This window comes from Hippopotamus amphibius, chromosome 9 (assembly GCF_030028045.1).
Source record: "Hippopotamus amphibius kiboko isolate mHipAmp2 chromosome 9, mHipAmp2.hap2, whole genome shotgun sequence".
Taxonomy (NCBI): domain Eukaryota; kingdom Metazoa; phylum Chordata; class Mammalia; order Artiodactyla; family Hippopotamidae; genus Hippopotamus; species Hippopotamus amphibius.
In genome coordinates, this window is record NC_080194.1 from 57,803,817 (window position 1) to 57,824,032 (window position 20,216).

Sequence of the window (20,216 nt, forward strand, 5' to 3'; positions counted from 1 at the left end):
GGTTGCCGGTTGTCTGGGTATTGGAGTGCGGTGGTCCGGAGGTTGTTGAATGCGGACTTCGAGGCCGGCGTGGCGGGTAGCAAGTACGCCGCCGAGGCCCGTGCCGAGCCGGCGCTGGTTGGTGCCCGCCATCTGCCGTCTGGACCGGTAGGAGACAGGACTTGGGCGTCCGGGCCGTGTGGGCGGGGGAGGGGTGGCTCTTGTAGGTTTTCCCGGGCTTGGCGGGGCCCAGCCGCGGCAGGCAGGCCCTGAGCGCGGAGGGCTCGCCGTTGTGTGGACTAAGGGCCTAATGGCTGGACTGCGGCCCACACTACAAGATTATAACGTGGGCGTGGCCCGTTGTCTGGGTTGTAGACGTTAAAGGGTAGTGTAGACAATACACGTTTTCTTGATGAATAGCGGCTCAGTGCGAGGTAATCATTGCTGACGCCATTCTCCCTGCACGAGGTTAGGCGCTTCCTGGAGATGCTTTGCCCCAAGGTCGCACAAAGTGCTGAGGGGGGAATCGTTAGGGCCAGTTAAGTGCATTAATCGCCACGTGGTCCCTCCTCGCTTAATCTCGGATTGGGAAGCCACACGTCCGTAGGAATGCTTTCCAGTTTCCGAAAAAGAGATTGAGTTTAATTTTGATAATGCGCTGGTTTTCTAATTTAATCTCAAGTATACCATCAGTACACTTGGATCCATTTCTCGTTGGATTTCTTTTTTGGCTGATAATTCATGACATATTTCTTAGATTTTGCATTTTAGGAAACTACGATAAAACATAGCTTGAAATTACCACGAATCCATTGGACATTTTGCGAATCTGAGATCTGTGTGACCTTATCGGTTTCCTGTGTTTGAAATATGTTGTTCTTGTAGGATTTCTTTCATCGTTACTTATTTGTCATTACCAAGAATGCTAAAGAATGAGAACAATATACAGAAATGGAAGAATGATGGCATTCCTGATAAGGGAGATGGAAAAGTGAAATGACATTATCCTTTTTTTATTTTGCACGAACTATTGTATCCAAGGAGATTAAAAAAATAAAAAAGACAGAGGGCACTATTGTTGTAGTCTGTAAGCCTTTCGTGGAAAAGTGTGAGAATTCTGAACTTTTAATACCTGTAATAGCAAATCCCAGATGAGTTTGGATCGAGGTAGTAAGTCCTGCTGATTATTTTCCCAGGTATACCGAGAAAATATGCAAAAGATTTTTGTAGTGGTTCCCATCTACTGTTGAAAAATACCTTTTTGGTCATTAGTTGAACATTGATACTCTTTATTGTACATTACTATATGGCTAAGGGTAAAATTACATTTTTTACTGTTGTGGAAAGTTGGTACTTTTGTTGGAAATTACAGTACTCTTCTGGAATCTTGTTCCATTGGATAGATTAAGGAGGCAAAACTGAAATAGAATGCATAAATAAAATCTCTAGATTTTAGAATTGACCTGAAATGGACAGTTCCTACATGAGAACATTAAAGGCATTGTATGTGATTTTGCCTTCGTTTACATATAATTAATGTAATTGTGACGAGTACATCAGCATTTGCATTACTCTGATACTAGCTGTTGGCATTTATTTGTTCAGGGAAACTGTACCACATTTACCGAATTTTATATGGTCAGAAATCTGTTTAAGTCAAAGGACAATTGATGAAACAAATTTGAGAGGGGCTTGGAGAATGCACATCAGGAATGGATTCTCTCAGCTGTATAACGGCATCTGATTCAGCTGTGGAAATTGAGAATCAAAGGTAAGTGGGGTTTTTTTGTTTGTTTTTAAATAACCACCACCAGATTTTTCTGGAAAAGAGACTAGATAATTTTACTGTATTCGAATTACAGGGAAAGCATAAATCATTGTAGATAGCGAGGGGGGGTAATGGTAATTTTCAAGAATTAGAACAGAAAAGGAAAACCTGGTTTGCACAGGCCTTTTGTTTGTAAAAGAAAAGTATGTTACTGGTAATAAACATTCAGTAATATAAGAGGGTGCAATTAATCTTTCCCTGTTTTCTAGTGATAACTCTTCCTCTGGTAGCAGCTTATTTAAAACTCAGTGTGTTCCTGTCCCACCTAAACGGAGGCAAAGAAACCCTATTAGAAAACTTGTTCACACAGCTGAAAGTACTCAAGCAAGAGACTCATCTAGTGATTCATCTATAGAGCCAAGACCATTGACTTTAAAAGCTATTTTTGAAAGATTCAAAAAAAAGAAACGTAAAAAGAGGAAATACAAGCCAACGGGAAGATCAAGGGGAAGACCAAAAGGAAGGAGAAACACTAGAAACTCACAAATAAATAAGAAACAGCTTAAAGACAAAGGACCTAGTTTCCCATTTTTAGAATCAGAAAATGGAAGAAAACCATCATTACCTTGGAGAAAAATTTTAACCTTTGAAGTGAGTCTTTATATATGCTGATACACATAGCTTAAAATGTCTGAAATGAGTTGTTGGTCACTTTTAGTATTTAGATGTATGTGGAACATATAGTTGCAACTTTGATAATCTCTATACTGACTATATGCCACCCCTATCCTTCAGAACAAAGTTCACTTGGGCTTCTGAGTGGAATCTTCACTGGTATATTATTGGGTGAATATACCTATATATGAAGCACTCCAAGGCTGTTTTTATACCTTGATCTTAATCCTTTCAGGTCTTTAAACATCATTCCTAAAACTCAAATAATGCCCGATTGTTTTACAGTAAACTAAGTGAAAACCACACCTGACTTTCATATTCGGTGGCTTTAGTAGATTTCACTTTCTTACAGATATTTCAATTTCTGAAAGAATTACCTGACAAGATGTGCCAGTGCTTAGCAGTATATGAGTTAAGTGATTACATAATATATAGTCACTTGTTCTAGAATCTGATTTATTGGAAAGCATTAATACTCATTAACCTTTTATGTTTTAAGGTGATTAAAAAATGTCAAGTAATGCCCAAGCAATACAAGATTTGTGCTTGTTTTTCTGGGTGTCAACTTTTATAACTTGCTAGTAGAACAGTGAATTGATACACTCCATACGGCAGAGTGGTTAAATCAAGATCACTAAGAGTTCTTGTTAAGGGGATACCTGTCATTTTGGAACATAGGCATTTGCTGAGCTGTGGAAGGAAATTTTTTCAAGTCTGTGACTTAAAACATGATGTTTTTGGTACATAGCAAGCAGTGGCAAGAGGATTTTTTAACTACCTGGAAAAACTGAAGTATGAATACCATCTCAAGGAATCCTTGAAACAAATGAATGTTGGTGAAGATTTAGAAAAAGAAGACCTTGATAGTCGTAGATACAGATACTTGGATGACGACGGATCTATCTCTCCTATTGAAGACTCAGTGTAAGTTCGATCATGGAAATAATTTTGGACATAGGTTTTGTAAAATTAAGTGCTTTTAAATTTTAATGTTAGTTGCTCCATATTATGCTATCAGTTTGTTTATACTTTGATTTAATAGTGATCTAAGAACAGATAAACTATTAATAGACAACTGGTATTACCGTTTCAGTTGTATGTCATGACAGTATACTACTAATTGGGTTATAGAACGTTTTGTCATCTGAGTGATTTTAATATTACAGAGCAGAGGAGGAGATTGCAACAAATCTTGAACATGATGAATGTGATATTAAATTGGTGGTAAGTGACATTTTTACCCCATTTCATTTTGGGAGGACAGCAGTTGACAAAGGGTAAATTATATCCTGTTGTGTTACTCTATTTAATTTTTGAAAGGCTTAATGCCCTTGGTGCAGGAAATACAAGAATAAAAATAAGAATTTTATGGATAACAGATGAGAACATCAATTATCAGTACTGTATCAATAAAAATATCAATACTATTCTAAGTTTTAATGTATGGCATTGCTACTAGGATATCAGTTGAGAACATCAGCAGAAGTTAATTTGGATTTTTAACATCCAGGTGTAATCTTCAGGTTATTTTAAGTAACCTAGAGTTCAGTTGTATGTAGTTACTAACGCTGTAAAGTTTTGTTTATGGCTTAGTATTGATATTTCTTATGCAGGAGGATGATAATTTCATAATAAGTTGTGAATTACCAAAGAAGAAGAATGTATATTTGGAACAAGACGAATATACTGAAGAAGCTGCTTTGCCTAAAAAGAGGGCATCAAAATCCAAAAAACACTGGACAGAGGACAGAATGGTCTGAAAAGAGATAGGATTATAGGATTATGACTGTCAGACAAGGTAAACTTTATAGAAGGAAAAGACTTGCGAATATATATGCCAGCCATATGATAAAGAAAGAACCTTGTAAGAAAATAAAATTTGTGAAACTCCTAAATTAGTAATTAAAAGAAAAAAATTGATATTATATATGTAAGAAAAAAATTTGTAGGAAAAAAATTGAGGCTGTTATAGCAGAGATTAATCACTTCCCAAATAATAAACAATGTCCTGCTGTCTTTGCCTATGGTGGTTTATTTCTTGGTAAGAAAAATTAAAGGTGTCATTTGAGCATTGAATCAAAGAAATAACAGATTGTAATGCTGAAAAGAAAATCTTAGTTGCAGTAATCACTAATGATTGACAACCAGCCACCCTTCTTAGGGTACCTGTGACCCCGTTTTTATTTTAGACAAATTTAGTGTGAACTGCCTAGTACTGTAATAAGAACTTATATTTTCCCTTCCTACCTACCTATATTTCAAGTACGATTTTTATCACCACTGCTGCGTGTTGCAGATTATGCCATGCTATATACTGCATTTTATGATAGCACTTGTAGTTTGTTTTTGTTTAATCTGTGGGCAAAGACTTACAGACAGGTGCAAAAATAAATCCTCTTTTGCAACCCAGAACTCATTGTTCAGTATGAGTTTTGATACATATAAGAAGGAACATGACACCTAAAACAGAATCAAGTTATGGGGGTGTATTGATAAAGATTGCTTCTAGGATATAGAGCTGATAAATTCCCTCATATCTTAAGCTTTTAAATTATTAGCTGTATTGATTTAGTACTCTTAATTTTATAAATGTTCACATGAAACAAAGATGGCTTCTTTTTTTAGGCTTTTGTCTTGAACACAGTGTCTGGATTTTAAAAAGGTATGTCTTATGCTTTAGGTGAGATTGGGTCAGATTTGTGTAAATGTGATATATTGTCAGAATTTAAAACCTCCACAGCTTTTATTATTGAAGGGAATTTTTGCCAATTTTAAATTTCTGTTCATGATGTAATTTCAGAAGATGAATCTCAGGATTGATATGTTTTATACTGACATTGTGCCAGTTTCATAGTCCCAGAACTATGAATTAGGCTATTATAATCAGAATCTTGCATATTCCTGCTTCAAGCATACCAGTATTTTTTTCAACCTTTCCACACCCCTTATACAGTATTTATTTTATTGAAGTAGTTGATTTACAGTGTTAATTTCTGTTGTACAGCAAAGTGACTCAGTTAAACATATATTATTCTTTTCTATTATGATTTATCACAGGATATTTAATATAGTTCCCTGTGCTATTTAGGACCTTGTTTATCCATTCTATATACAGTACTTTGCATCTGCTACTCCCAAACTCCCAGTCCATCCCTCCCCCACATCCCTGTCCTCCTTGGCAACCACAAGTCTGTTCTCTATCCGTGTGTCTGTTTCATTGATGTGTTCATATGTGTGGTATTTTAGATTCCACATGAGTGATATGCTATCGTATTTGTCTGTTTCTCACTTACTTTGCTTAGTATGATCTCCAGGTCCATCCATGTTGCTACAAATGGCATTATCTCCTGCTTTTTTAATGGCTGATAATATTCCATTGTAGATATATATATACTACATCTTTATCCATTCATTTCTCAATGGACATTTAGGTTGCTTCCATGTTCTGGCTACTGTAAACAGTGCTGCAGTGAACAATGGGGTGCATGTATCCTTTCAAACCATGTTTTCCTCTGGATATATGCCCAGGAAGTGGGATGGCTGGATCATAATGGTAGCTCTTAGTATGGAGGTTCCTCAAAAAACTGTTTTCCATAGTGGCTGTATCAGTTTACATCCCCACCAGTAGTGTAGGGGAGTGTTCCTTTTTCTCCAACACCCTCTCCAGCATTTATTCATTGCATGTTTTGAAGTTTTAACTTCCCTTCAAATTTTGGTTTACCAAAATTGACATTCTGCTTTTTTTTTTGTAATTGGAGTATTGCTTTACACTGTTGGGCCAGTTTCTGCTGTACAACAAAGTGAATCAGCTGTATTTATACATATGTCCCCATATCTCTTCCCTCTTACGCCTCCCTCCCACCCTCCCTGTCCCACGCCTCTAGTTCTTCTCCGTGTTATGCAGTAACTTCCCGCTAGCTAGCTATATAATGGCAGGGCAAGAATAAAGACATTCTGCTTTTAATTCACTCTCTCATGATGTGAAGATCTCCCAAATAACTTTTCTTGAAAACCTCATGGCCTAAATGAAATGTTACTCCTGAAGATTATTTAATATTATGCATGTTAATATGCTAAATAATTTTATAGATTATAATTCTGATTTAATCTGACCTTTGTTATTTAGATTTGCATAAACATTTATTAGCTCAAATGGGATATTGTATTTTTCATACATTTGGCCAGTGCACTCTTCTTTTTTTGGGGGGAGCGGTTTGGCCGCACTGAGTGGCTTGTGGGATCTTTGTTCCCTGGCCAGGGATCAAACCAGTGCCAGCTGTCCCTACAGTATTTTAAATATGAATGATACAAAGTTTAGTAAGCATTGTTATAATACCTACCATGTGATTAACTCATGGGATGATGTTTTAAACATCCTTTGGGATATCTGACTGTTACTGTATACTATACAATTTTGAACTCATCTAAGAGACTGGAGCAGATCACAGCTCTTTCAAATAATTGTTCTCCTGTGGACTTTTTTATATATGTAAGCAGTGGTTGAGGTCTATCCCGATGGGGCTTTTTCTGTAAACCTACATCGTTGGAAACGCCTCATAGAGTAAAACTATGTGGTTTTCTTTACTCATAGAACTACCTGTTAGATCTGTGGGAAAGAACTACAAGACAGAACTGCCAAGTAAACTATGAAAAACCTAACAAACTTTTTTTATCTTAGGTATTGGCATATCCCAATGATCTGTACTGTTATTGGGTGTGATGGCTTAGGTAAGTTTTAATTAGTGGACAGTGTAATTTGTTGGGGGGTGGGGGGGGTGGGAACAATTGCAGTTCAGATGATGAATTTAACTGTTCAACTGCTGAATGATACAGACATGAACTAAAACTTAATTCTGATAGAGCTGAGTATAGCTTAAAATATTTTGATATCAAGCATATATTTAGGTTTTAGTTTTTAATCACATGAGTATGTTATCCATAATCTTTTACTTGATATTTTATCTGCAGGAGTATGATTTGAACTTAATACAGAGGTAAGTGGAATCTATTCAAATTAAGGATTCAGAAGTTCTGAAAAGAAAGTAAATTTTTTGAGTAAAGCATTCTATTACTGTTGTGACTGCTAGTTATTTTGGTATAAAACAATTACCAAGATTTTGGCCAAAAATGTTGCTGTAATATTTGTATTTACAGAATTGGAAAAAATTAAAAGACTGCATGTGTAGGGCTTCCGAATGAAAATGCTCCGTTTTTTTTCACCCTTTATTGAACTGACATGTAAATATCATGTATAATTAGTTTCCTATGTAAGTTATATAGGTATAGAGAGGGTAAAGGTAGCAATGACGGTGTATAGTTTAAAATGGAGTTAATGTAGTTGCCTCATTGGAATGACAATTAGAAATAAAAGTAAAATTACTTTGGATGTTACAGGAACTTAAATTTTTATTTAAGATGTGTAAAAATAAGTTTTTCTCAGATAGTAACATTACAAACTTGAGGTTGAGGGGTTTTTCCAGTTCAGTCATAATTGCACTGCATGGTATCTGCATTCAGCAGTTTATTCCTGCTGGGTGTTCAAAGGACAGTGCAATATAAATTCAGTATTTGGCATCGTTGGTTTTCTTGACTTTGTGCATGTTAAACCTGGTATTTCTACTGATACAGTATTCCTGTAGTTTCTCATCCTGTTCAGTTTGACAATCTTCAGTAGTAACCAGTACTTTTTTTCTAGGGTGTCAAATTCAGAACCAGGCAGATCAATCTCCTGACCCTAAACACGTAAGGCTTTCTATTTCTGTTGCTTCTAGTAGCTTTCCTTTATTGATAGCATGGTTAGCAAAACCAGCAGAACTTCTTTACAAATGCAGAAGCCTTTTGCAGGGTGTATACATAAGCTTGCGAAAAACTTTTAGAAAGCCTCATTCTATTGAAAATGGGCACTATTGTTCATGGTGTCCATTAATTGTTAATGTGGCTACATTGAGAACACAGGTTTTGCTTCCATCACTGTAATTTTACTGCAGTGGTGACAATGAGACCTGCAACATTTTTTTTTTTTTTTTGGCTAGGCTCATGAGTAAAATTGGATATAACAAGGCTTTTCAATATTAGAAAAGATGAAGGAATAAGTAGCAACATACTTGCTATATTTAACTTCTAGGGTCCCAAAGTAAATTGCTTGAGGAAATTGGATCCCAAAGATGAGAGGTAAGATTTTCATTTTTTTCAACTAGATGTTAAAAAGGCCATTAGGTGTTTTACTGTTTCCCAGTGATATTATGTTATGATGATGGGCAAAATGTTCAACTGCTCTGAATGGGCTGAATGAAAATAGCCTTTCTGAACATCCGTCTTACATTAAGCTATATTTTAAGACATGAAAGCTCTAAAATAAAAGTTGCCTGAAAACATGCATGTTTTGAAACAATCAGCTAAGTTTAGGTATGAATGAAAATGGAACCTAATCAGTCCCAGTTGCCATTAAAATCTTTTTCCATAGGTGGGGAATTTTGAAGTGTGTTTGTATTTATTCCATTGGAGATCAGAGAAGGCTAAAAGAATTGTGGCAAGTAATTTGTTTTATTTTACTACACCAAATTATTTGTCAGATTTTAATGGTCATTACCAAGGCTTTTAGAATGCAGTTTCTGATTTGCTGTGGACATGACCATAAAGAAAATTTCCCACTAGGTTTTCTTTCTGCTACTTTGTTAGCATTCAGCCTATTGGGAACATTTTCTTATTTCTTACTGTATTTCCATTGCCTAGGTCAGCAGTGTTCCAGTATAAGGAATACAAGCCCTTTTTTCTAATTAGATTTTACAACGCCCATACATGGCTAGTGACAATGTATGCCTAGGTTTCTGGAGTTCTTTGTTTTATCCTGGGTTTTTAGTTTATTGCATTACAGGTTGCCTGGTTACTGAGGGAGGGGAGGCTGGCTTCAGAACTTTACATGAGCATCTCTGAAAATGGAACCCTTTATATTTCTGTTATACAGAGCTGACGCACATGACAGCTGTGGACTGAGCAAAACTTTTTGAAAGGTATGTACATATTAAGGAAAATAACCTTAGAGGTCATTTCAAAGAGGGCTCATGGGACCAAATCCAGGAGCTCTTAACGCTGTGACCAGAGATTGAGTTCTCCATTGGATATAATAGTCACTTGATAGTGCTATGTTTTCCTGAAGGAGATACAAGCCACTCATCTCCATAACTGGTGATGTGGGAAAGTAAAAATAAGTCTTCCAAGTTTAACCAGTGTCTACTCTCTCCTTTAGGGCTATCTTATCCTGAAGATTATGACTTTGAAGGAACGAAGGTGATTGGCAGTGCAAAGAATCAGAACATGTGAAGTTCCTTAAAAATTTATTAACTTAAATAATTTTGCCTATGTTATATACAAGAATAAAAAAAACACTTTACACTTTGTGCAGAAAGTCAGCAGCATATATTTTTGGCTCGAAGTTTCTCTAATGTTTTCTGTGGAGGGAATAACATTTATCGGTTACAGTTCTGATGTGCCTTAGACATGAAAAACTGGGTGTGTGGAGGGGGGGCTGCTCACCTTATGAAATTCTTTTGCCCTTGCTCTGTTTTGGGCATATGCATCTTGCTTTGCTTTTTCTTCCTTTTGCTCTTTCACTTCAGCTAACTCCTGATATAATCTGTAAGAAGTTTATATGGAATAATAAAGACAAACACTTCAGATATGTGAATGTGAATTCATATATCCACATAACATACCTTACAGCCCTTTGGTGCATGTGGGCTTGTGCAGTCTTTCTGTCTTCAGGAAGAGAGACATTGATCGTACTCACATCCTTTAGGTGACTCACAAATGAACCTGAGTGGAGAACAAGTCATTTAACATATAACGCCAGGTTTTTCTTTGAAAACTGATGTGGAGATGTGGAGAGTATACCTGTAGGTTTCTCCTTTACTATTTTGGTTTGAGAACCTTCAGGGACACGAATTTTGTCCCTTATTTCTTTCTGTCTCTGTGAGGATCTCTCCATAAATGCTTTTTTCCTTTTTATAAATGCTTCTTGTAAGCTCCCTGGCGTAGCTTTAAACTTTGAAAGGGTTTCTGTTTAAAAAAAAAAAAAGGGCAGCAGTATACAAACGTGTGGCATTTCTAATCAAGTAGAGGGACCTTGATAGGGAGCCCCCACTGGCCCCTGGGTTCACTAATACATACCTGCACACACAGTTGGTTTCTCCACAGGATGTTCTGATACAGCTGGATAATCTGAGTTTTGTGTTTCTGATAGAAGAGGCAGAAATTCTCTCACCTAATTGCAAGAAAGTAACAGAAGACTTTACCTCACTGTACAGGCTTAAAGCAAAGGTTCTAAACCCTAGTTCTTTTGAAACTGCCTTTCTAGAAAATTCAGTCATTAATGTACAAATCTGGGACTTCTGTGAATGGTTTGCCTATAGTGGGAAAAAAGTATAAGCAAAGTGCAACCAATAGATATTAAAAAAAAAAATCTGTCCTAATTTTAGCAGTTACTATAATTTCAAAAAACTTCTAATGAAACAGCACTCATTCTATTAGGACTATTACATGGTACAAAACAATGCTATCAGCTTATCCACTGTCATCTACCGTGAGCATGAAGAAATGCCATGTAGAAAAAACAAAGTAAAAGTTTCCTTTTTTTTCTACCCAATTCTCAACTATATATAAGCCCTTTATAAATAAGGTAATTATATTAATGAGAGCTATGAAATTTACCTGAAAACGGCTCTTTGCTTCATTTTCTCTTTTTTCCAGAGTCAAGTTTGCAAAGTCTATTTCAGGAATACTGATATCACTGGTGCTTATCAGTGTAAGTTCTGGTTCTTCCATTATACCATGGCCAGATTCTGTCTCCTGTGCAATAAAATTAAAAGGGAAACCAGACATTCTTCAACTAAGGATACTGGCGAAGACAAAATATCTACTACCTGGATTATAAAGCCAAATGCTTACAGGGCTGGAGTGTGTCCTATCTAAATGGGAACTGCTGCAACCAGATGTAGACCACTGCTAATTTTAAAGTCTTCTGTTTTACGTTTTGGTTTTTTTGGGCCATGAGGCATGTGGGATCTTAGCTCCCTGACCAGGGATGGAACCCACACCCCCCACATTGGAATGGAAAACTTTAAATTTTTTTGCTTATCTGTGGAGGGACAAACATAGTACTAGAAGGCAAACACCATATTCAGGTGACTGGAGCTGAAACCAAGCAGATTAATCCAGTGCTAGACAATAAGGTTCAACACTGTTAAGAGCTAAAGCAATCATTTTTCAGAAAAGCTGGAGAAGAAAAATGCAAATTGGGAGAAATTCAGAGGGAAGTAAAAAAATCATTGGAGATTTCCAATGATTATGAGATTGACTATCTCAGAAATTGCCTACAGATTTCACTTACCCAGACTGGAATAGAGCTCTGTAATGAAAATGATCCAGAATTTACAAAGAGCTCTGACTGTACTAGTTGAGATTGGTTTCCTATGATTGTTGGAGTTTCTGCTTTGGTTGAATCCTCAAGACATTTTTCATTCTGAACAGTGAGTGGATATGGTGTCTGAATTGAAGTTCCCAGCTCCACTGTTCTTTCACATAATTGAGAGTCAATTTCCTCTACAGGTGGATTTATATTTAAAACTCCACAGGTTTCTTTATCATCAGTGAGTCCTTGACCTTGTAACATTGTATCAACTCCTTTTTCTGATAGTTCTTCAAAGCCCAGTCTTCCTTTTCTGCCTTCTGGTTGGTCTTTTATTGAGCATTCACTAGAGGTAGAACCACATGGAGTGCTATGCTGTAGATTTAATTGATGAAATACATTAGCCTCACCAGATGAACTGAAGACTGAACTTTGCACATTTCCTACAGAGATCTGGAAATGAACACTTTTTTGCTTGTTTTGTAATATTTCATTCTGCTTAGAGGAGTAGGTCTGATTTTCCACACCTTGGGAAGAATCTCTCGCTTCAATGCTAAAAATACTTGGTAGATCAGCATGCTGGCTCCCTTCCTGTGAAGAAAATTCTGGCAGAAGCTGTTGAAAAGATTGTTCAGACCCTGTAAGAAATCAGTTGATCATAATTATGTTATAAACCTTGGATAGAGATATAGTATCTAATAGTTTCCGAGAAAACTGCAAATGATAAAGTCAGGTTACTTACAATTTTAGGAATGAAAACTGATGTACATAGAGGTGAACAGAAAGCTAAAGGATGGTCACAATGATTTTAAAATAACTGTTCACACCATGTATTTTCTCCTATAATATTTAATAAAGGAAATATGGCTCTTAAACACAACAAGGACTTTTCTCCCCATAACAGAATACTGACTTTATAACAGAAAGACTAAAACATGCATGTGTATCTCATATATGTATATGTTGTGATGTGTGCATATATGTATAAAATTTGTATAAAAAGTTTTAGAAGGATACTTAAACTGATAACTAAGGGCTGAGGTAGGGAAGTTGAGCAAAAGGCAGCACTCTTTATTTTATCAGAATGCAAACTGAGCATATATTATTTTTGTTACTTAAAGAAACAGTGGTGAGGAGTGGAGACAAAGAGCTACTAGGTGCAATTTCCAAGAAAAATTGATATAAACAACCATGAAAAACTACTGAGCTTTGACTTTTTCGAACTTCTACATACCCTCGATATCTTCTGTAGCAAGACTCTGAGCTGCGTCACAAGCCAAGTTAGGGTCAGGCTGCTGGTTCAGGCTGGTGTTAAAAGAAGAGTGCAGGCTGGTCCTCAGTGCTGTAAAAGAAGCCGTACTTTTGGGTGATAGAGTAGCACGGAGGCTTTCACAGGAAGAATATGACCTCTGATGGAAAACAACAGGGAAAGGCTGACATAGTACAATTTACTATGTGTTTCCAGTTGAATCAATAATCTTTTTGTTTCTTTGATATTATTCTTCCTTAATTACAACTTCCACTGTCAAATTAACAACTTGCTTATTCAAACCCAATTCTTTCCTTTTAGTAAATATAAGACTTTTTATTTAGAAAACAAATTGTGAATTAACCAACAAGACAGAGATTAGAACATGACTGAATCATTTTCTGCTAAGTAGGAACTATGCAGAGCTGCCTGGGAATAGAAAGACCCAGGTTTGAATCTTAGCTCCTTTATTGTATAAAAAGAGACTTTAAAAATTTTGCAAAATTGTTTACCTGACTGTTTAAGACTGAATTCCATTAAAGTAACCGCCCCCCCCCCCCCCCAAGCCCTGAAAACTAACTAAAAATGTTCTCAAGTTTTTATGGGCCATCATAGCTGGAGATATAGCTGTTGGGACAAAATTCTAATGCACCTATTTTCAATCTTGGTTCCACTTTATAATCACTTTATCTGACCATTCCTAGGGATTCTGATTTAATTGGACTGAGCTACAGTCTGGGCATCGGTATCTAAAAGCTTACAAGATGATTTTAATTGGCAGCCAGGGCTCAGAATCATTGTTCTGTTCTAACAGAAGAAAAGCAGCATCTACTTTATTATACCTGGTAAAAGTCTTTGGTGTCTTGAGAAATCCCAGAGAAAGATGATGACAAATCACAATCTGGATTTGGTTCTAACGGTTTAAACACCTCACGATGCAAGTTTGGAAAACTGTGCTCCAATTCTGGAAAGTCATAGTCAGCTGATGGAATTTTAAGGAAAAAAGACATTTATTTTAAAAATAAGGCCTAGAAAAGTAGTACTAAGAACATGTTCATAAAGGTTATTTTAAAGGTAACTCCAACAAAATTACTTCCATTTTTTTTCATTACCAACAGATGCTTTCAAATTAAGTCCTTTCATTATTTCTGATGTACAAATAGGGGGGTGGCTTGACCAAAACCTTTGACAAATACAAGTTTCCATTTCTAGCCTCAGTCTTTATGGGATTTATTAGGAATAAGATGCCATTATGGTCACTGCTATAGTAAGCTTTGTTATTTATTCTCAATTAACTCATTTCAGGATCAATGATTTATAAAAAGAAAAAAGAAGAAAAGCTCACTGTACTGAGGGTTACCACGGGCCAGACATTGTGCTTTATGTGCATTATCTCCAACACCCCTCCTTCTGTAGAAGACGAAAGAGTAAGCTGCCCGTGGTCTCACAGTTAGGAAACAGTCAAACGGTCTGATTTCTGGTTCTTGTGCTCAATACTGACAATGTTGCCTCAGCTGCTACAGAGCTAACTTTGCAAAGGTGAAGGAAGATCTGCTCATCTCTTCTGCATGGTCTTCAGTCAGTTTCCAGAGCCCCTCTCATCACTAAGTGCCCTCCTCAGCGTTTTCCACGTTACAACTACTACAGCAGGCCATCAAAACACAAAGTTCAAACAATGACTACTTCCAACTAAAAAGGATGAAAGGCTAAAAGTTTAGAACACTTAGTCTACATGAAAGTATTTGTTCAAAGAAATTTTACCCCACAAGTCTGTTTTTTCAATCATCCAATTTGCTTCATTTATGTACTTGTCTATCATCTGCTGAATGTGTGTCTGACTAGATGTACATGTTTCCACTGCAGGTAAAAGAGGTTCACAGACATCCTGTGAGTCCTGTCTTTGATAAGTAACTTGTGCTGAAGGAACTATAAAACTTAAAACATTTGTTTCCTCTTCTTTACTGGTGGGAGATTCTTGTTCCCTATGGTCCACATGCTCTGGAAATGACTCTGAAAATTGGGTTTAATGAAAATATTTAATGGCTGGGTACTTCCTTTGAGACAGATTTTAGTAGAAAGGCATAGCAACAGACATTGATAAAGAATCAGTACAACCAAAAAATGTGCTCAGGTAGATTACCACTGACGTTAGCAGACCCTTCACAACATGCTATTGGAGATTTACAGAGCGTCTCTGTGGGTCTGCAGGCCCATGACTTCCAATCATGTTCAGAATATCAGACTGTCCAATATTCTAAAGGCATGATTACTTTTGAGATTTAAAGAACAATCCCTCTCAGCACACTGAGTTTGAAAGCAATGTTGGCTCTCACCACTGTACTGCAACTCAACAGGTGCTTGTCTTTCAATTTATTTATAAACAGTTTGATATTCTTACCTGGGTCTGTAAGACTCAAATCTGTGTTTTCATAACTTAAAAAGCTCCCAGTAGAAACAGTTATTGAAGATAACGGCTCATGATAAATTTCCTGTGTTTCAGCCTAAAAATTAAGGAGACCATCAGGCCACAATGTAGAAAGCAATATCTAGAAAAAACCCGATTGCCAACATTAGCAGTTATTGATTCTGAGCTCAGATCAAGTGTAGAAACCTTCATAGTTACAAAGGTCCGTAGTAAAACCTTTTCATCATTGCTCAGAACTGATCAGCCTTTCATACACACACACCCCAGCCCACTCTCACTCTCCTATCAATAAGTCCTCAGTTATCCACTGTCACCTTTACATACACACACACACACACACACACACACACACACACACACACCTACCCCTTATTGTTTTAAATTTTTCTCTTGCTTCTCAGAACTACAGAGATCATGCATCAGGTAGACTAAGAGGTCTTCTGATGCTCAGATTTGGCTATTTTCATCATTGATCCACTTCAGTAAGAGCAGATCTCAGAGAACACAGACTTTAATATTCTGTAAACTAAGAAGACCGTATGAAGCCAAGCAGCTCTAACAATGCAGCACACATCAAGACATTACTAACCTTCTCATCTGGCTTCACATTTGGACCCACATTTGTATGGTCTTCCTCCACAGCATAACTTAATACTGCATGATTCTCAACCACAGCCTCCTTGACCTTGACTAAAATGGGGAGAGAGGGGGAAGGTCTGGATTATGACAAATCAAATTCTTAGCACCAGAGGGCATAATTTCCTGCTTTCCTACAATTTTCTCTCATATTTTGCTTGGTAGAGTTGCCTTATCTTAGACCAAAAAGAAAAATAAATTCATGTTATTATTCATTAAAAACATATATAGTTAGCACAATATACTTTTCCATGGAAAACTGTAGTTGTCATTATTATTCTACAAATAAAACCCTTTAGAAAAGAGCCAGTGTGGTGAGAAATGCTTTTGTCATTATTTTAAGTGAAGAAGCAAGAATACTCAATCATAAGTACAGCGTGATCTCAAAGTTCAGAAAAATGCACATAAAAAAGGCAAAGTACAACCAGTGGTTGCTTATGAATGGCAGGATAAGGAGGGATTTTACTTCTTTATAACTTGTAGTGCTATCTAAAACCAATGAGCATGCACTGCTTTTATTATGAATTATCATTCCTAATTACATTTGAAGTATTAAAAATACATAAAAATTATACTTTCTGTTTCACTGTTAGTAACTTGAGTATTCTGAGTTAGGTTTTCTCTTACTCCCAGTAGCCAACATTTGTGAGACAGCTGGCCAAAGCATATGGTCATCTGTGGCTCTGAAACAGAATAAAATTAAAACTGCTCCACCAAATATGAACTAAAATTTCTGTCTCATTATCACCAAGATATTAAAAGAGATCATGCACATTAAAAGTATGTTTCTTAAATGTTTGTGTAAGAAATATTTTCTAAGAGGTAACCCAGGACACATATGCATGCACACATATGTATATGCATATGTGTGTAGATATATATATATATTTATTCATAAAACATATTTATTCATAGAATGATATCTACATTATGGATAATAAAGTAAAACAGCAAATATCAAATATTATATTTAAATATAATTTGTTTTTAAATACAATTTTTTACTCTCCTAATTCAATTAAAAATATGTTATTGTGACACGATTTAACCTTTAAACTGTTTTTTGGTTGCTTCTTTACACACAAAAATTTTAAGTGAAGAAAATAAGACAGTGAAAACTTCATAGGGAGTTGTTATTTTTTCTTAAGCAGCCCATTTTAAAAGCTAGTTGTGAGATGAAAAGTCAGGGGATTTCATTTCATAATCACAATTCTATAACTGTTATTATCTGCAACAAACCAAGAAGATTCCCCCAGAGGAGGTGACCAGGGTAGCATTTGGTTAGTGATAAGAATTGCAAAATAGAAATAAGAGAAAGAAGCAAGGTCAGAGTTATTCAAGATATTGAAGAATTCAATGGATAGGTCCCTGAAAGTAGTTGGAAGAGAAGTATCATTGGTTTGGAAATGGTTCACTGATAACAGGGACCCACTGGGAGGTTCCTAAAAAGGGGAAGTAACATCATCAAAGCAATGCCTTAAAAAGAGTAATCTTCCCATACTGCTATGCAGGAAGGCAACATTTTCTGCTTTCTTTCAGAAGCAAAGCACCGTTTCCTACTTTCCTACAAAAGCAAAGGGTACAGAGCTCGAAGCTAGTGATACCACCTAAAAAGCTACTGAGAAATCAAGGGGAAGTGATGAGGACCTGAATCAAGCTGTAGGGAAGGAATAGAGAATAACAAAACTAAGACCCTCCCTTCTAAGGTAGAAACAATATGACCCTGGGATGATTATGAGAAACAGACAAGCAGCCCCTGAGAGCCAAGAGCAGACCTGGTACTATCAGCTAGGCCTTGGTGTTCTCCTGGTAAACATGAACAATTTTACAGAACACAAATATCAGAGAAGGCCACTCTGTGACTATGATGGATCAAGACAAAAAGACCATCAGTTCTCACGTCTGAACAGAGACAAAACCATGAATACTGTCCAAACCACAAAAATGACCAATCATCTCATCCTGGCTAACACGAGTGACTGCTGCTTAACCAATTACAGCTTTACTCAGCCTAACTCCATTATTCCTACCTCTTAGATAAGAATTTTGTAGGTATCCAATAACAGAATCACCTTTGCTTCCTGATAATATCGAGTACTAATAAGCAATGACCTATTTCCTTGAGCCCTCCTCAAAATCACCTAATAAAAGCCCAAATCTTACAGTAAGTCCTTTCTAATGCCCTCTCACTAACTCGCCTCATGGTTCCTATAGGGTGCATTCTCACTCACTGCTGCAAGTCAAAGCACCCAACTTTCTTCAGTTATAGGTGTGTTCTTGGTAGTCTTTGCTAGAGGACATTGACAAGTAGAATAAAAAGGAATGGAAGTATTCATCAGCTAAAGCTAAAAAAATTAACATCAGTTGTCTTTGGGTGGCAGAATTAAGTCATTTAAAAGTTTTATCCTTATAACTTGTTCCTTAATACTTTCCAAATATTTAAAACTAAACATATAAAAGCTCATTTAGAACACCACAGCTAAAATTTTTAGAAGATATTTAACAGTATACTATTACTATTTAATAGTATATAATTAAATGTGGATTGTTACAAATAGGCTTAAACACAAAATGTGTAGAGGCTGCCAACTGTAAAAACCTCATACCCTCACATACGTCCTACTAGCATTTACTTATTAGAGAAACAATTTAAAGGTGTAATTACTTAGTCTCTAAATAAACTTCACTTCCCTCAACTTTCTGTGTACAGAAATAATATAGGCTTCTTATGGAAAAAAAATTTTACAGTATGTAAAAATATGAAATAGAAAGTGAAACCCAATATCCAACAAAGGTTAACCTGTACCTACACTTTGGTGATTCTTATTCCAGACAGTTTTCGTATGCCTGAACACAGACTTCTGGCCCCTCATTTAACACTTTCACAAAACTGCACAGTTTCACTGAAGTTATTTACCATTTTTCATTACAAATAACACTACCAGAACTATCTTTCGTCTGCATATCCTTGTGCATAGCAATTCCACTTTCAGTTCTTTATCTCTCACCTGCATTACCAGAGTCATCACCACAGATGCTCTCCTGGCCAACTGGGTGAAGACGACCAAATGGATCACGGTCCAGGGGGCTCCCAAGAAAACTCTGTTCTCGGCTTACTGAGACCCTCAGGGGGTCTCTGTCTTGATAAAAATCTGGTTTACCTGGGAGGGAAAAAAATGACTCACTGGATTTCCACTTACATTTCTAGTTAAAATTAAAATGGCAATTTAGATTATGGTTAAAAATTTAAACTCCTAAAGACTTCATCAAGGTAGCAAGAAAATAGTAACTGCTTAACTTTCACACGGCCTTTAAATTATTTTATTTCAATTTTACTAAGTTTTTAATGATACTCCTACTTTCTAATAGAAAATGCTTCAGTACTGACTAATCACAGGAAAAAATGCCTGGAGAATTTACTAACCATTAAGTATTGTAAGGTATAATATGCATTCATAATATAAAGTTCAAAAATAGCCACAGCTAGTCTGTGGTATAAAAGATTAAGACAGGGTTTACCTTAGGGAGAAGAGGAAGAGTAATTTCGAGGGTACAAGGGAAGAGTTTATGGAATTCTCTAACATTCCAGTTCCTGACCTGGATGGTGTTTACTGGAGGGTGATTATCAAAGTAATAATCACTGTAATAAACACTTATGAAACAAATAAACAAAGGAGTGGTAGACACTCAGAAGTAGAACGTAATTCACTGTGCAGAACCCCAGAAAAACTTGGGAATTAAAGGCAAGAGATATTACAAAAGGAAGGTGTGAATCAGAGAACTGAAAACTGGGAGAATGTTTAAAAACATGTACTTGGAAATGATCCCTCCCATCACCTGAGATTCCTGTCTCTCAACATCATCCCCAGAGGAAGACTAAAGGTTTATTCTCTGAGAAACCGCACCTGTATACTCTACAATCAAATTTATAGCAGACTCTCAAACTGGTAAAGTGTCAAAGGATTACCCTTCTAAGGGGAAAGGTGCCGTAGTTGACCAGATTGGAACCTGTGTGGGGAAATCCCAATGGACTTCTCAGTCTATCATCTTAACCACTTGGCCACAACTACATGAATCCAAT

General features: G+C 36.5%; 2 protein-coding genes and 10 non-coding genes across 16 annotated transcripts in view; 9 read left to right on the plus strand and 3 right to left on the minus strand.

Moving 5' to 3' along the window:
- The first annotated feature begins 8 nt into the window (after positions 1-8).
- Positions 9-9,956, plus strand: TAF1D (TATA-box binding protein associated factor, RNA polymerase I subunit D). The gene is given in 9 exon segments (XM_057750253.1): positions 9-147; positions 1,585-1,750; positions 2,017-2,398; positions 3,171-3,346; positions 3,589-3,646; positions 4,036-4,152; positions 4,155-8,955; positions 9,387-9,432; positions 9,669-9,956. Coding segments are annotated over 6 exon segments (846 nt in total). The 5' UTR covers positions 9-147; positions 1,585-1,691; the 3' UTR covers positions 4,209-8,955; positions 9,387-9,432; positions 9,669-9,956.
- Positions 4,751-4,878, plus strand: LOC130829574 (small nucleolar RNA SNORA40). Its single transcript, XR_009047598.1, has one exon. It is a non-coding gene; the product is annotated as a small nucleolar RNA SNORA40 (small nucleolar RNA).
- LOC130829569 (small nucleolar RNA SNORA18) lies at positions 6,922-7,054 on the plus strand. The gene has a single exon (XR_009047593.1). It is a non-coding gene; the product is annotated as a small nucleolar RNA SNORA18 (small nucleolar RNA).
- Positions 7,213-7,284, plus strand: LOC130829585 (small nucleolar RNA SNORD5). The gene has a single exon (XR_009047608.1). It is a non-coding gene; the product is annotated as a small nucleolar RNA SNORD5 (small nucleolar RNA).
- Positions 7,915-8,052, plus strand: LOC130829552 (small nucleolar RNA SNORA8). Its single transcript, XR_009047576.1, has one exon. It is a non-coding gene; the product is annotated as a small nucleolar RNA SNORA8 (small nucleolar RNA).
- Positions 8,301-8,435, plus strand: LOC130829561 (small nucleolar RNA SNORA1). Its single transcript, XR_009047585.1, has one exon. It is a non-coding gene; the product is annotated as a small nucleolar RNA SNORA1 (small nucleolar RNA).
- Positions 8,663-8,735, plus strand: LOC130829551 (small nucleolar RNA Z40). Its single transcript, XR_009047575.1, has one exon. It is a non-coding gene; the product is annotated as a small nucleolar RNA Z40 (small nucleolar RNA).
- Positions 9,002-9,123, plus strand: LOC130829568 (small nucleolar RNA SNORA32). The gene has a single exon (XR_009047592.1). It is a non-coding gene; the product is annotated as a small nucleolar RNA SNORA32 (small nucleolar RNA).
- On the plus strand, positions 9,463-9,589 carry LOC130829557 (small nucleolar RNA SNORA25). The gene has a single exon (XR_009047581.1). It is a non-coding gene; the product is annotated as a small nucleolar RNA SNORA25 (small nucleolar RNA).
- Positions 9,740-20,216, minus strand: part of CEP295 (centrosomal protein 295) — a 42,818-nt gene continuing 32,341 nt past the window's right edge. The window contains exons 18-30 of one of the 5 annotated variants that reach the window (XM_057750242.1): positions 19,144-19,296; positions 16,089-16,189; positions 15,473-15,575; positions 14,836-15,084; positions 13,917-14,056; positions 13,060-13,234; positions 11,808-12,463; positions 11,129-11,266; positions 10,589-10,682; positions 10,313-10,477; positions 10,135-10,234; positions 9,956-10,055; positions 9,740-9,870 (exon numbers count right to left, since the gene is read on the minus strand). In XM_057750242.1, coding sequence (XP_057606225.1) covers positions 9,829-9,870; positions 9,956-10,055; positions 10,135-10,234; positions 10,313-10,477; positions 10,589-10,682; positions 11,129-11,266; positions 11,808-12,463; positions 13,060-13,234; positions 13,917-14,056; positions 14,836-15,084; positions 15,473-15,575; positions 16,089-16,189; positions 19,144-19,296 — 2,216 coding nt within the window. In that variant the 3' untranslated portion in view covers positions 9,740-9,828. Of the gene's footprint in view, positions 9,871-9,955; positions 10,056-10,134; positions 10,235-10,312; positions 10,478-10,588; positions 10,683-11,128; positions 11,267-11,807; positions 12,464-13,059; positions 13,235-13,916; positions 14,057-14,835; positions 15,085-15,472; positions 15,576-16,088; positions 16,190-19,143; positions 19,297-20,216 lie in introns of those variants that run through there. The other 4 variants (XM_057750238.1, XM_057750239.1, XM_057750240.1 and 1 more) reach the window with 4 other exon arrangements.
- Positions 15,662-15,731, minus strand: LOC130829571 (small nucleolar RNA U2-30). Its single transcript, XR_009047595.1, has one exon. It is a non-coding gene; the product is annotated as a small nucleolar RNA U2-30 (small nucleolar RNA).
- LOC130829572 (small nucleolar RNA U2-19) lies at positions 15,895-15,974 on the minus strand. Its single transcript, XR_009047596.1, has one exon. It is a non-coding gene; the product is annotated as a small nucleolar RNA U2-19 (small nucleolar RNA).